Source organism: Micromys minutus (genome assembly GCF_963924665.1).
Source record: "Micromys minutus genome assembly, chromosome: 9".
NCBI classification, from domain to species: domain Eukaryota; kingdom Metazoa; phylum Chordata; class Mammalia; order Rodentia; family Muridae; genus Micromys; species Micromys minutus.
Window position 1 is genome coordinate 51825250 of NC_137978.1, and position 13138 is coordinate 51838387.

At 52.7% G+C, this 13138-nt stretch overlaps 1 protein-coding gene across 1 annotated transcript; it reads left to right on the forward strand.

Moving 5' to 3' along the window:
• Nucleotides 1–4763: 4763 nt before the first annotated feature.
• On the forward strand, nt 4764–8631 carry CAMK2N1 (calcium/calmodulin dependent protein kinase II inhibitor 1). Its single transcript, XM_080921014.1, has 2 exons — nt 4764–5884; nt 7240–8631. The coding sequence occupies exons 1-2, from the start codon at nt 5719–5721 to the stop codon at nt 7308–7310; spliced, it is 237 nt and encodes a 78-aa protein (XP_080777140.1). The 5' UTR covers nt 4764–5718; the 3' UTR covers nt 7311–8631.
• Nucleotides 8632–13138: the final 4507 nt, after the last annotated feature.

A 13138-nucleotide genomic window follows, 5' to 3' on the forward strand; every position in this document is an offset into this window, starting at 1 on the left:
TGGAAAGGATTCCTTTCTCGTCTGACAGAACTATGGGGAGGGGGCATCCAGAGCATTGCTCATCAGTTTTCTGTACAGAGACTGGGCTCAGCAGCCAGTGGGTGTATATCTCTCGTGTCAGGGTTAAGAGCTCTTGGTTCTGAGCTCAGATCCAGGACTCTCCTTAGCTCATTCATTCTGTGGCTTATGGGCTAGAAGTGCAAACTGAAGCTATGTTGTCCCAAGGACACTCTGGAGCTGTTTCTAGGACACAGCCTTTTCTTCATCATCCAAAGGCCCTTCAGGTTCCTAGAAATCTTGCACACAAGTTTGAACCCTGGGAAGAGAGTTATCTCTTTCATAGACTCCTTTGGCGGGGGTGGGGGTGGGGGTGAGGGGGCAGGTTTCCATGGTTACAGTGAGACAAGGTCAAAGAGCTTACCTCAACTTTCCTAACTGGAATCCTTGGGGAGGCACTGCCACCCCAGCAGTGGCTGAGCTTGACCTTCAGACCAGAACCTGATGGTTTTCATTGTCAAGGTGGCCTGGGGCTGTCACTTTACCTTTCTGGATTGAGGTGACAGTCAACAGCCATTTTCCAGGGTCCTGGGGGTCGACACATGTGTAGTGTGGTCAGCAGGATTTGGGTATAGCAAGTAGCAGTTGCTGGGTGGGGTAAAGCTTGGGATGGACCTCTCTGAGCTGGAATGGGGTCAGCTTCTCTTTTGTCTCCCCTTACCAGCTGTGTTTTTGATGCCATTCTTGTTGAAATCAAGGGTGTTTTGTTTTGTTTTTTAAAGGTGTATGGGTGGTTTTTTTTGTTTTTTGTTTTTTGTTTTTTTTTGTTTTGTTTTGTCTGTTTGTGAACCAAGTGTGTGACTGGCAGGGGAAGAGGGCATTGAATTTTCTGGAGCTGGAATTACAGAAGGTGTGAGATATACCATGTGGGTTTTGGGAACCTAACCCAAGTCCCCCACAAAAGCAGCTAATATTCTTAATTGTTAAACCATCTGTCCAGTTCAGGAGTCAGGGTTCTTAAGGGGCAGAAGCCTTTTGGGAGCCCTGGACAGGAAACACTGGACAGACAGTTGATAGCTCTTGGGCACCAGGCTTTAGAAGCCTCCAAATTTCCACCACTCCCGGCTAGAACTTTATAGGAATTAGAGGCTCACCCTCTCTTGTGTCCCAGGGTGGTGGAACTAGTCGCATGATTATCACAGTGTGATCATACTGGGTTTGTCTACTGGTCTGCCCGAGAGCCAGCTGGAGTTTCCTAGTGCTCCTGAGCCCTGCTTTGCAAGATTCCATTTGAATAAAGAGCCTTAGCCATTAGACAAAGGAGTGCATTTGCGCAAGTGTGCATTTGTGTATGCATATGTGTGTAAGTATGTGTGTGCATGCACGTGTGTTTAGGAGTCGGAGACTGTCTTTCAAAGTATACAACTCACCTCCTACTGAATTATGGAAGTGGTGGTGGGTGTGGCTGAATCTACTCTTGGCTCAGAGTAATCATTCCTGCAGGACAACTACTTAACCTCTCTGGATATGACCCGCTTATCACCTACATGATGCTGCATTCCAGCACCTTCTCCCTGCTGATGGGAAAGGATCCGAGCCAGCTACGGCAAGTTGTGACACACCCAGTGCACATCTCTGTGGAAGCCTGGGTTTGGCCTGCTGGCAGGTGCTCACCGCCAGAGGATGTGCAACAGCCACATTCTTCCCTGCTCTCGCCTTCTGATGCTGCTGACTGTACCTCAGTTTACTCATCCAAATAGATGGAAGGGTTTGGGGACAGAGGAAGCCTCTATACTGACCCTTTCCTCTGGTGCTTTACCAGTTCTGGGTGCTCAGGGCACAACAGGGGCTTTAGATATAAGCTTAACAGTGGTAGAATGTGCTAGAATGACCCATGGAAATGTATAAGCCCAGTGAAGAAATTTCAGGTGAAATATAAGAAAGCTGAGAGGAGGCTCTGGGGCTTTTTGCTTCAGGCACATTTTATCTGCTTGGGATTTGGTGTTCTCTCCCTCTTTTTAGTAGTGGGGATTGAACCTAGGGCCTTGAAGAGTCCCAGCTCCGTACGCTTACATCATGGAAGATGGGAAGGAAGGTGGGCTCTCCTCTTCCCCTGGTTTCCCAGTTCATGGTCTAGTCAGAGGCCTAGCATGAGAAGCAACTTACTTAAAAGCCCAAAAGAGAACTGGGAGGTGCTCACCTGCACCCCCAGCGCTCAAGAAGATGAGGCAGGAAGACCACGAGCTTCAGCCAGCCTGGGCTACATAGTAAAATCCTGTCGAAATAAATAAGTGTGTGTGTATATATATGTACGTGTATACACATATACACATACACAGACACACATACACATACGATGTCTGCACAATTGTGGGCCTCTGGGGTACAGACAGGTGGAAATGGAGTCCTAAGACATGTTAACTCAGGCTACAGGTATGACCAGTCGAAGACAGGAAGAAACAGAAGATTAAAGATTGAATGATCAGACAGTTGGGAGGGGCAGAAAATGGGTCCCTCCTGACTCCCAACTTTCCCTGGAGAACTTCCATGTGACCTCGGACAGAGTACTTACCTTCAGCTACCTGTTCTTCACACTGGGCCTGACCATCACCGCCAGCCTCACCTTCTTCTGAAGGCTGAGTTTTTAAAGACAACGATCACGGAGACGTTTTGTCAGGAGAAATGGAGCAAGAACCCAGGGCATTGTACATGGTTAGGCAAGTGTCTGCCACTGAGCTACACCCCCAGGTCTTCGGGCCGGTTTTCAGGTTGTCAGTGTCCATGTGCTTAGAAGGCAGGCTTGCTCATGGAGCAGACTGGGGTGGGGGAGGTTGAGTGGGAAAAGTGGGGGCTGCCACCTTCAACTCTATTTGCCGAAGGCAAGGAAAACATAGCAGGCTCGGGTTTATAACCACCTTCTCTCTCACTGTCGGGGTAGAGAGTCTTTGGCTCTCTGTGACTTTATCTTCTTCCCAGTGGGGCCCTGGTGGGTACTTAATTTTTAAGTTGCCCGGTCCTGGCTCCATCCCTAGACCGTGACCAGGGCTAAGTCACTTGCCCTTTTTCTGCCTCATCAGTTAAACAGAGATGCAGCCTCTCCTCTTTCCATTCAAGACACGGGGGTCAATCGTGGAGGTGGAGAGCGCTTTGAGGCAAAACCGGAAAGCAAAGCGCAATCTAAGAGCGGCCTGTAGGTTACACCGGTGTCATCTCTCTCTGCACTGGAGCTGTGAGGTCAGCTGACTCTCAAGCAGGGCCCTAATGAATGGACACAGGCAGCTTCTGGAGGAGAGCACAACAATCCAGGGAGCTGCTGCTTCCACCCTTGACCAGCCCTGGGACTCAGAGCCAGCCCTGTCCCCCTTTGGCCTTGGTTTCCTATCTATGGATTGCAGGCTTTCCTTAGGGGGATGTTTAGGGAGGCTCCGCAGCCCAGCGGGCTCTGAAGTAGGGGAACAGAGAGGCACGCTTTCTCACAGAGGGAGGCATTTCTTATCGGCCTAACTAACATCTAATAACAGACCCGCCCCTGGAGCCTTCTTCTCTTTAACTGTCTTGGGGGGCACATCGGCAGTTGGGAAGTTGAACTTACATCACGACAGGAGCGGTTATTGGGGTTCAGAGAGGATAGAGGATAGTGCCCAAAGTGTCACTGCGAGGGTTACTACAGCATTGGGACTCAAGATCGGCTGGTACCCAGAAGCCAAACTTATCTTACCCATCACTATCTTCTATTTCTCCATCCCTTCCTCTTCTCATCTTGAGGTCTGGATTCTGGAAACAGGCCAGCCCTTTAACACTGGGGAGAGGGGGGTGTCTAGGCTGCGTCTTCTCAGGCAGCCCCTCTTCCAAAATGTCAGTTTCCTTCAACTCCACTCCCTGAAGTTCTAGAGGTTGAGGTGTGGTGCTAGGTGAGCTAGGAGCCTAGTGACAAGGATTAGCTTCCTAACCCTGCCTGTCCCCTGCAGGCTGCTGACCTTGGACTGGTTAGCCCTCTCTGGGGTTAGGCCAGCTCTGCCGAGCAGATCTGGGCTCCTTGGGGAGAGCAGGTGCTCCGGGCTCAGGCGAGGATAAAGAGCGTCGCTCACACACCTTGCCCCCTTGAAGTTACCATCTGGCTGACAGATGCGCCTCCCAGGCCTCTCAGGCTTCCCGGGTCTCCTTCCCAGGGTACAGCAACACGCTCCTGATTTTGAGGCCGCAGTATCTCCCCAGAGCTTTATTAAGACTGTTGTTATAAGAGAGGTCCCAGAGGGCAGAGGGCCGCAGGCCCGGGACGTCCCCAGCGAGTCAGAGGGCGCTAGGAGGCGGGCATCCCGGGCAAGCCCAGAGTAATGAGGCTCTCCCCTATCCCGCGGGAGGCGGGGCTGCCCCTCCTCCCCTCCTTCTTGTCTGGGGGTGGGGTGGAGTGGGGAGCCAGGGCCCAGCACAGAGGGACAAGAAGTGAGAAAAAGGCCTTCTTGGCAGATCCTGTGCGCACGGGGGCAGAGGAATGCCCGGCAGGGTCTAAGTAGGGCACAAGTGTGCTGGGGGAAGGGAGAGGCGTGCCCGCGGGTCTCCCAGTGCGCTCCGATCTTGACCTCTGTAACTGGCCTCCAGGGAGGTCAGCATCCGCGTCCTTCCCGGCCTGTGCGTCCTCGGTTCCCTCCCCTCCCGCTGCTTCGGGTTCCCCTCGGGAGTCACAGCCAGCCGAGCCGGCGCTCACAGGCTCCGGGTCGGGTAAACACCGCGCGGGAGGGGCTCGGGCCGTGCGGGGCGGGGTGGGGCGGGGCGGAGCGCACCGGGGCCCCTCGGCGCGGGCCGGACGGAGGGGACAGGGGGCGGGGGCAGGAAGCCAGCCGCGGTCCGGCGCGGCCCCGTGACGTCGCTTAGCTTCCAGGGATCTCTCCCCGAGGCCCACGGGTCCCCTCCTCCCTCCCTCCTCCGCCGCCTCGCTTCCAGCCTGGGCTGGCATTCTCGCTAGCAGCTCGCAGGCTGCTCCTCCGTCCCTGCCTCCCTCTTTCCCCCTCTCTCCTCCTTTCCTCTCCGACCCTCTATTTCTCCCTCCTTTCGCTTCTCCGTCTGCCTCTCCAATCCAGATCTAGTCTTTCCCCCTTTTTCTTTTTCTCTCTCCTTCCTCATCCTCCCTCCTCCCGCTGCTCCCCTTGCCTTCTTCTGTCTTTCTGTTTTTCTCCCCGTCGCCCTCTCGGTTTCTTCCCTGCCTCCTTCCCTCCCTCCGGGTTTCCTCCCCCTGCCCTCCCTCCTCCTCGCTCCCCTCCCCCTCGGCCGCTCGCTGCTTCCCAGTCCCCGAGTCGCCGCTGCCGCCGCCACCCGCACCCGCGGCAGGACCGGCCCGCGCGCTCCCCGGGGTGCGCCCACCTCGGTCCCGCGCCCTCCGGGCTCGTAGGGACACCCTCCTCCTCGCGCGTCGCGGCCCCGCCCGGCTCGGCCCCCGCCCCGAGGATGTGAGTCCTGCCCGCCGCTGCCGGAGCAGCAGCCACTCGCGCGCGGAGCCCGAGCGCAGCGCAGCTCAGCTGCGGGCGCTCGTTGGGTCGCTCGCGCGGGCTGCGCGCTCCTGCCCCAAGCGGTGTCCCTCCCCGGCCTCTCGCCGGCCCCAGCGCCGCGGCAGCCCCGAGGGCCGTCCCCGGCCGGCCATCCCCGGCCCCAGCGCCGCTGACCCTGTCCTCCGCGGGCGGGGACGCGGGCGGAGGAGGTGCCGCCTCGGAGCCCCCGGACGCGACCATGTCGGAGGTGCTGCCCTACGGCGACGAGAAGCTGAGCCCCTACGGCGACGGCGGCGACGTGGGCCAGATCTTCTCGTGCCGCCTGCAGGACACCAACAACTTCTTCGGCGCCGGGCAGAGCAAGCGGCCGCCCAAGCTGGGCCAGATTGGCCGGAGCAAGCGCGGTGAGTTCCCCGCCCCTTACCCCCTGCGGTGTTGGTGCTGCAGCCTGGTGTGTGTGGGGAATCAGGGGTCCCCGCGGGAAGGGGGGACCATCGGCGGGATCTAGGGATCCCTCCTGCGGTGGAAGCTGGAACGGGCCTCGGGCAAGAGTCCGCGTTTGTCCGGGCCACCAGCAGGGTCACCTGGGGGCGTGGTAGCCTCTACTTGCAGCCGAGGCCCAAAGGTTGTACCCGCGTCCTCAACGCACCAAAGTTTGATTTTAGATTTAACACCCCTCCCCCCTTTTGCGCAGTGGAGTCGCATCTGCACTCTCTCTGCTCTGCCATCCTGGGGCAAGGGGGTCCCAGAGCTTCTTAGGGGTCTGGTTGGGGGTGCGGGGGGGAAAGACCTTAAATCCCGCGGGGAAGGCGAGGAGCGTTCAGGTCGCACAGGGTTTTCACTGTTACTTGCTTGAGGGGAGAAGGGTGGTCTAGCCTGGGATACGGGAGTTGGAGAAGCCCCAGATAAACCGAGACGCAGGGTGCTGCTGGAAAAGACTGGGGTGCCGAGGTGAAGGGGAGAGATACTCGGGGGGGGGGGGACCTAGGTGGTCTGAGAACTCAGTGAGGGAGCTGTAGCGAGCCTGGAACTCAAGTCTAGGGAGGACGCTGAAGCAGCTGGAACAACGAGGGTGACCGACGGGAGACCTACACATAGAGACCCAGAGTCCGGAACAAGTGATCTGATCATCCAGTACGGGGCACCGGTGGAGGGATTGAGAGAGGCCAAGTGGAGACAGTGAGGCAGGCAGACGAGGCGGCCAGAGGCAAAGCCCGAGGCAGCAGAGAAGGGAGGTTCTGCCCTTTGCAGTGGTACAGAAAGCGGAGGGGCGGAGGCCACCGGCCCGGACACAGGGAAGGGAGCATGGGATGGGGACACCCGTGCAGACCAGGCCTAAACTCTCCAGTCCCAGGTCGGCGTGGGAATCCGCCCTAGCCTCCCTTCCTGCTCCAGGCTTCTTCGAACCTGTACTACCAGCACCAGTGACCTGAAGACCTCAGTTTCTCCCTTTCTCTGCTTAAGAAGAAGCCTAGACTTCTTTGTAAATGGATGCATCGGGCTGCAGCCGAGCTGGGATGATTCCCCATTGCTCGCGTTTTCTTAGAATCCTGCTAGGATGCGGATTAGGTAGTGGAGCAGTTCACAACCAGGCCGGGAAGGGAACCCAGGGTGATGGCGCTGTTCGCCCTGCATGGGGCAGCCAGCCTTCCTTTCTCGCCCTCCCCTGCACCCCCATAGTGGGGATAGTTAAAATCTTTGCGACCTCTGGCTAGCCCAAGCCCTTTCACCTTTCTCCCCGCCCCCCCTTTTTTTGCAGTTGTTATTGAAGATGACAGAATTGATGACGTGCTGAAAACCATGACCGACAAGGCACCTCCAGGTGTCTAACTGCCCCAAAGACAATGTGTTGAGGAAAAGAATCAGAAGAGTGACCGGGCTGTGACAGTTACTGACCAAAAGCATGAGGAGGAGAAAGCACTTTGAAATTTTATTCCTAGCTTGCTACATATGATGAAATCGACAAACCTGTGTCTCAAGTCAGGCTGGGAGACAGATGAGGTGGGGGGAGGAGGAGGAGGAGGGGGAGGAAGGGGAGGAGGAGGAGGCGTCTGTGGCAAAGGCTCTGGGCTCCTCTACAAAAACAAAAGTTCAAAAAAAAACACACACACAAAAAGTAAAAAAAAATAAAAAAAAATAAATAAATAAAAATCATTATATACACACATATAAAAGGAAAAAAGTCTCAGTTGCAGCCATTTGTTCAAATTAATACCTGTTTCTTTCTCTATATGGTAAACATTGTGCAATTCTAGATCTGGATTTTTGAACCACTTTCTGTAAGCAGCACCGAGTACACGGAGGTGCCTGTGTTCTCTGCTGATTTGGCTGTCCCCAATGTTTACGTTATTAATCTTGGCAAAAATGATTCTGTGCACTTGAATGTGACATGCCGTGTAGTCCAGTTTCATTAATTTTTTTAAAAAAATGTTTATTCTTGGTTGTACAAAAGAAAACGGGGGGAGGGAGGGGAATGATCTCTGTAGATACTTTGATCATCTTTAAAGCTACTGGAAATGAGACTCGCTTTAAAGCAGAAAGTAACTTTCCTAAGGAGTGATGCTTGGGAAGGCCCTTCCTTGTCTTATTTTCAAGAGGCAACTGAAAAAGCTTCGTTGCGGTAAAGCTCTTTGCCCAGGTTAGCACCAACAACAGGTTTTATATGTCAGGAAGAAGAAGGAAAGAAAACCATGCTTGGGCTTTTTCTAACCTCCCCTTGGGGGGGTCTGTTGTGCAAACCCCTCTTTCTCCTTCAATATTGTGTCACTTGGTTCTCTTTAACGGACTGTGTAAACAACAACAACAAATGTAATCACAAGAGTGCCAAACATCCTGGAACGCCAAAAGGCATTTTGGTTCCTTTCTCTCCCCTGTGCTCTGAGTCCTTGTACAGGAATGCTTGGAGTGTCTTTCCTGTTATTTATAGGGGTTCTCTTAAGGCTCGCCAGCTGCCTGTTTTGCATGGTATTTGCAAAAAAAAAAAAAAAAAAATGCCTCTTGCGTGAGAAATCTTTTACTTTTTTAAATTTGTTTGCAACTTTGGACCTCAAGAGGGTCCCCCCACCCCCACCCCGTTCCACATGTATGTTGCACCTTGAACCAGCACACAGGGCTATTTCTCCAATGTACAATAAAGAACTCTTCCTGTGTCTCCTCTCTCACTGGCCTTGTTTCTGGGGGATTTTGCTGCCCATCCGACTGGAATAAGGAGATGGTAGCTTTGGCCTGTGGTGGGATGAGTGGACCAGGCTAGCCCCAGAGAATGCCTGAATCGGTGGACTTCGAATTTTGCAAATTGGGTTCCTTCTGTCTTCCCTGAGGCCTTGGCCATCCTGTTGGGGTGGGAGGCTGCCAGTCCTGGGAACACTGAAGCTAGGAGGCTGGACTTGGGTTCAGGTCCCAGCTCTGATTTTTCTTACTCTTTGAATGGGGACTTCTGTAAGCCTCAGTTGCCTAATCTGCAAAGACAGATGAGCTCAGCTTCTGCCCCATAGGGTCAGGAAGAGGAGTACCAATCAATACTTCCACACTGGGCCACCCACCAGTAGCACACATTGAACATCACCAGAGGCTGGGCTGTGGCTATATTTTCCCTGTAACTTCTAGAACCTACTGTTACTTGCTTGAGGATGAGTTTATTCTCTGGGGATGCATACACGGGGCATCCCAGGAGCCTGCTACTCCTGCTTGTAATCCCCCCTTAGAAGAGCTTCCTGGGCAGAGTGGGGAGATCGCTCCAGTTCTTGTTAAGTTGGAGACAGTGGTGGTTCAGGGGTCTGTGGGTGGAAGACTTGGGAGGAGGGTTTTGGTTCAAGGAAGCGGTCCCATCCCTCTCTTCTCCCCTGGGCTGTTTTGCACGTAGGAGCCCCACTGCCTGGAGCTTTTAATGTGTTTGTTGTAAAGCTGTCAGCCTGGGAGTCACAACACAGCTCACAGTGACAGGAGCTTGAGTGGGTCTCAGACATCAGGTAAGAGTTCTCACAGGAGGGGGTTGCAGAAGAAGAGTTGTGGGGGTGTGGAGGGGAGGGTGAATGTCTTATCCCCCTTAGGTCTGACAGTCTCATCAGGTCCCAGTCCAGAGTTCATCCTGTGGTCATTACTGGGACTGATGGGGGAGAGCTGGAACTGGCAGTACCCAGCCTGCGGATGCTAGCAGATGCCAACTTCATTTTCTCAGGCACATGGTCCTCTTCTTGAATCTGGCTGTCTTCCCTCTTGACCCCAGGCACTCCCTTTTGGACTTGAAGGTCTATAGGTTCCATAGAGCCAAGCAATTCAATGTATCCCCCCCTCCACCTCCCCAGAAGGCCAAAGGGGTCACTGGGGAAAGGGTTAGGGCTAGGACCTGCTTTCTGTTCAAATGATAATCTGCCAAAGGGGCAGAGGCCAGGTGAAAGGTAGCTTTTGGGATGTGGTTTCTCATCGCAGCACTGCAGTGGCTGAGTACTGTCTCACGTGGTTGTCTTAGCACTCCTAGAAACCCAGCGACCACCATTTACCAGCCGCCAAAGAAGCTGAGGCCTCAGAGAAGCAAGAAAGACCACCTTGGTTTGTTAGCCGCAGAGGCAGGATTGGAACCCAGAGCCCACCATCCAGGGTGAGAATGCAGACAGACTTTGGCTCTGTTCCCGGCTTCAGTGGTTGTCCTTCAGCCTTTAAAAGTCCTTGTGTTAGCGTGTTTTCCTCGAGTCTGCCTGTCTTCCTTCATTCCGCACAACAGGCTGCATCGGTGTTAGAAAGGGGCATCGTGTGAATGTGGTCAGCCAGCGCCTGGAACTGCCCGGTGCCCTGGGCCAAGGCCAAAGGTTCATTTTAATAAGTGATGTATTAAAACATTCCTGCTGGGGGCCACTGTGCAGCAAAGGCAGGTCCTCAGCCTGGAATGTGGCTGCCTTTCCTGAGGCCTCCATTCAGTAACAAGGAAAAGAAATCTCTTAAATATACTATAGCATTGGGTGAGCATTTGCTGAGAAGGTACTTTGGAGACTGGGCAGATAGCAAATATACCACGTGCTAGGTATGTCTGATGTGTCTGGAGAGGACAGCAATGAATATGGAAAAGGCTAATAAAAATATTAATTTTTTATTAGAAAATGGAAAATTTAATAAAAATATTAAAAGATAGAGGAGGGGGAGGGGGACTCTAAACCTCCAAGTATGGACCTGGAGCATCTGGGGCTGCGTTCTTCAAACTTAGCTAATTGAATGTTTTTATGAAGCATTCATAGCCCTCGACTCTGCTCCTGTGGCCTGCCCAGGCAGATGGGCTGCAAGAATATCAAAGGTATCCTTGCAGGAAGAACCAACAAATTAAGTTTGGACACAGAGAAGCTTGAAGATTACTCTGCTACAGATGGGGGAATGAGCCTGGGGTGCCTCTGCAGAGAAGACAGCAATTTCTAGGTATCAGGACTACCCAGGAGAGGGCTCTGGCATCGAAGGAGGGAAACCAACTTTAGGTGACATGTGGGTTCAGGACTTGGATGGTTTGGCTTTGAACCCTTTATCCTGGCTATGAGCTTGGACTCAAGATCTTTGGCTTTCTGGTTCTTCTATAAAATAAGGATGGAGAAGTATCAGCACAAGTTAAATGAGAACTTTTATCTCCCCAGTACTTGGCCTGATACTCAGAAAGTGTCAGTCTTTGGTCTGAGCATCCAGGAAGTATTTACTATCAGGCAGTGGGTGACCAAAATCACCGGGGAAGTTCTAACAGTATAGTGTGTCACAATTTTGGCTTCTGTACTCAAAGACAGATTTAGTCTTTTGGGGGGGGGGTAGAAAGGGCAGGAATCTGCTTGAGGAGATGAGGGTGATTTGAGGGTATCACTCTTCCTTTTGTGATCGTCATCCGTTTCCTAAGGTTCCTATATAAAGTTGCATGCTTGTTCCCCACAGGCAGTGTATCTGGAAGCTACACCATCCCCTCCTCCCAGCCTGACAGAAGTCTTCCTTCTTTGGATGGGAGCCATGGGGCTGACATGCCCTGGGGAGGGATGAGCTTAGGCCTCTGCATAAGTCACTTTCTTAGACAAGACCTTAGGCTTCATTCAGTGAGTACTGATTTTCTGCCCGCCCTGTGTTACCAGGTATAATGAAGAACAAACTAGGGTTCCAAAATAATTGTTCCCCTCTAGGAACTTGAGACTGGGGCAGAGGGGTTGTGCTGACTAGTTTCATGTCAACATGACACAAGCTCTAGTCATCTGACAGGATGGAGCCTCAGCTGAAAACATGACTCCAGAAGATCCAGCTGTAGGCAAGCTCCTAGGACATGTTCTTAATTAGTGATTGGTGAGGGAGGGTTCAGCCCACTGTAGGTGGGGCCACCCCTGGGTTGGTGGTTCTGAGGTCTATAAGAAAGCAGGCTGGGCAAGCTATGATGAGCAAGCCAGTAAGCAGCATCCCTCCATGGCCTCTACATCAGCTCCTGCCTCCAGGTTCCTGCCCTATTTCAGTCCCTGCATCGGCTTTCGTCAATAGACTGTGACTCAGGATGTGTAAGTCAAAAAAATCCCTCTTCCCTTCCCAAGTTGCTTTTTTTGGCTATGGTTACGCTGCAGCGATTGTAACCCTAAGACAGGAGCTTGGAGAGTCTGCACCCTTAGCAACCCACTTCTTTGTGTTGGCAACAATGGGAACCAAAGACAGCTGGGTCTTGGGTAAGGCCTGGTACCCAAACCTGTGACCCACTTTAACATAAAACACCATTGAAACTCTAGACTAGTTTAAGGTGGTCTACTGATGGTGGGCAAGAAGACTCATCAAGGTAAAGGCACTGTCCCAAGAGCCTGAGTCTGACCCCCAGGACCTGCACAGGGAGAAGAAAAGAAGCAATTCTCCAAAGTTGCCTTCTGAACCTCGTGTGTCTGCTGTGGCATGTGTGTGCCCTTACCTTCCAAAAAAGAAATTTGATGATGATGATGACGACGACGACGACGATGACAGAGATCCCTGACAAGTTGGGAAGACACTGCTAAGTTGACATTTATAACCCCGATTCAGTTTCTTCGCTCCCCACCATTTGGTGTCATTCTGGAAAATTTTGCCTAACTAAAGAGTCAATATGGGACCATGGCTAGTAACTAAACCCCACAGCTTATTTAGATTTTATTCGTTTTTATACAATGCCCTTTGTATTCCTGCATTCCACACCAGCGGGGCACGGTGCAGTTAGTCAGCCTGCCTCCTTGGAAATCTCTTGACTGTGTTGGATTCTTAGACTTGCCTGCTGATGGAGCACTGGAGGCCTGTTTTGTAGGCTGGCCCCCAAGTAAAATACCTTCTTACCCTGTTGTGTTTTGTTTTGAGAAAGTTCTCACAGGGCACAGGATTGTCTTGAACGTAGCATGTATTGTGTACCGTGTGCTACGTAGTATATACTATGTAGCATGTACTATGCACTATGTAGCATGTACTATGTACTGTGTGGCATGTACTATGTAATATGTACTGTGTACTATGTAGTATGAAACCTTCAAACTTCCCATTCCCCTGTTGTCACTTCCCAAGGGCTGGGATTACAGGCATGCACCACAATTTCCAGGTTTTGAAGTCTGGGCATAAAACCTAAGGCTTTGTGCACGATAGGCAGGCACTCTTCCGACCAGCGAGGGCTGATCTGCTATCCACCCCCCCCCCCCCCCAGTGGACTGAGC

What these genes read in the sequence shown, in the direction of transcription:
- CAMK2N1 (XM_080921014.1), top strand. Translation starts at nt 5,719, where the DNA reads ATGTCGGAGGTGCTGCCCTACGGCGACGAGAAGCTGAGCCCCTACGGC. An exon ending in GATTGGCCGGAGCAAGCGCG is followed by an intron (nt 5,885 to 7,239) that starts GTGAGTTCCCCG and finishes CTTTTTTTGCAG; the next exon opens with TTGTTATTGAAGATGACAGA.